The sequence below is a fragment of the Argentina anserina genome, chromosome 2 (assembly GCF_933775445.1).
Source record: "Argentina anserina chromosome 2, drPotAnse1.1, whole genome shotgun sequence".
NCBI classification, from domain to species: Eukaryota; Viridiplantae; Streptophyta; class Magnoliopsida; order Rosales; family Rosaceae; genus Argentina; species Argentina anserina.
Window position 1 is genome coordinate 14,332,420 of NC_065873.1, and position 2,046 is coordinate 14,334,465.

The window sequence follows — 2,046 nt, forward strand, 5'->3', positions numbered from 1 at the left end:
ACTGCTAATTCAGTAATAAGCTGTCTAGATTTTTATGTTTGATTATAATGAAGTACATGCAAATTAACGGCCTAATTTTAAAGATAAATTTAATAATTATAGCTAGGTGTCATGTTCTTGTGGGTGTGTGAGAGGGAGAGAGAAACAGGTATATATTGTCGATGATTGGTGTCTTGGCCAATGACATAAATATTAACAAGATAAAAAAAAGAAATTAAGCAAGAAGAAAGATAGGGTCATTTTGGCCGTAGAGTACATAATAGTTTTTAAATACATATTTATAGGTTAATTAGCTCAATGTGTCGTGTAAAACCAACAAAAGTGACTGCCCATCCATAACCCTAAACCGACCCCTCGGCCACTTTCTTATTGGATCATCATATTTTTCTCGGTCTTCTATATATTGTTCGTTCTTGCGGGATACCTTTACTGTGGTCTTGTATAAATAGTTGGTTAATTAGACAAGTATTTCCAACAAGTGTTAAGAAAAAGTTTAATTTGCCATGGATGATCATGGAGCTTCTCCTGCTGGCTCTGCAGATGAGTCAAAGTCGACGTCTTGCCCAAGAGGACACTGGAGGCCCGCAGAAGATGAAAGACTCCGGCAACTCGTCGAACAGTACGGTGCCCAGAATTGGAACTCCATAGCAGAGAAGCTTCAAGGAAGATCAGGTCCCCCCCCCCTCTCTCTCTCTCTCTCTCTCTTCTTGAGTGTTTAATTATGTGAGTAGTCGAAATATGATAAAAGTTGGATTGAGAAAAGTTTGTATATTCTTTCGGATTGAAGAATAGCTAGCTTATATTCAACTTACCCTTGCATGTATTGTATTTTTCTATTTTTTTCTTCCAATTCTGATATCCTCAGTTTTCCAACCTAATATTCGATCTGTATGAATTACTTCCTGAGGATATTTTCAAATCATGATTAATTTGAACATTGTCATATATCGTCATATCGATCTCTAATTTGTGTTGGAAATTAATCGAGGAAATGATTTACTTTTTTCTGAAGCTTTTTCTAATTTAGTTCTTTATTTTGTGATAGGGAAAAGTTGTAGGTTAAGGTGGTTCAATCAACTAGACCCAAGAATCAACAGAAGGCCGTTTAGTGAAGAAGAAGAAGAGAGGCTTCTAGCAGCTCACCGGATTCACGGAAACAAGTGGGCAATGATAGCAAGATTATTTCCAGGTCGGACTGATAATGCGGTCAAGAATCACTGGCATGTTATCATGGCCAGAAGGCAAAGAGAGCAATCTAAGCTTGTCTGTGGGAGCAAGAGAAGCTACCAAGATTTTTTAATCTGTAATGACAGTATTATATCAAACACCTCCTCATCAATTTCCAACACTTTTGATTCAAGGAAATTGAAATCATCAACTGGGTTTGATCAGAATCAGAAGAGTACCAGTACTGTGTTTGAATTTAGAAACCCTGGTAAAGGTAGGGCAATGTCGTTTATGGATTCATCAAGGCCTAAAAGTTCTTCTCATAATTGGAACTTTGCTTCAAGGACAAGTTCATTATCAAATCCCAACTCCACGTCGTCACCGGGCTTCTTGAGCGCATCTGATTTATCTAATTACAAAGTTTCGGAGTTCTTGAAGAGTAATTCAGATCATCTTTTCATTCATCGATTTAATGGAAAATATTCAACTCCAGCATTTGTGTATGACCGGTATAGAGGTTCCGGCAGTAGTAATACCTTTGGAAGCTCAAGTTCCAGGAGACTTAACGTTCCAATTAATTCTCTTGGGTACCTCAGTAGTAGTACTAGTCCTCTAGAAGATATTCATGAGCAGCATGGAAGCAGGAGAATATTGAAGAGAGAGTACCTGAGGGCTGCATCATCTACTACATTTGAAGACCATCTTCATCATCATCACGACTCATCCATCGAGCATAACAAGGAAGTTCCCTTCATAGATTTTCTTGGTGTGGGGATCTCTAGCTAGTTTCTTGATCATGCAGCAAGAAAACCACATCATTTAATATGCTATTTCTTATATTACATTATTTTAGGTATTTGAGATGGATGCAAATGTTTA

The 2,046-nt window shown here is 37.5% G+C and overlaps 1 protein-coding gene across 1 annotated transcript; it reads left to right on the top strand.

The window, feature by feature from the left end:
- Positions 1 to 463: 463 nt before the first annotated feature.
- On the top strand, positions 464 to 2,046 carry LOC126782912 (transcription factor MYB1-like). The gene is made up of 2 exons (XM_050508269.1): positions 464 to 672; positions 1,046 to 2,046. Exons 1-2 carry the CDS (start codon positions 504 to 506, stop codon positions 1,951 to 1,953), a joined length of 1,077 nt encoding a protein of 358 aa, XP_050364226.1. The 5' UTR covers positions 464 to 503; the 3' UTR covers positions 1,954 to 2,046.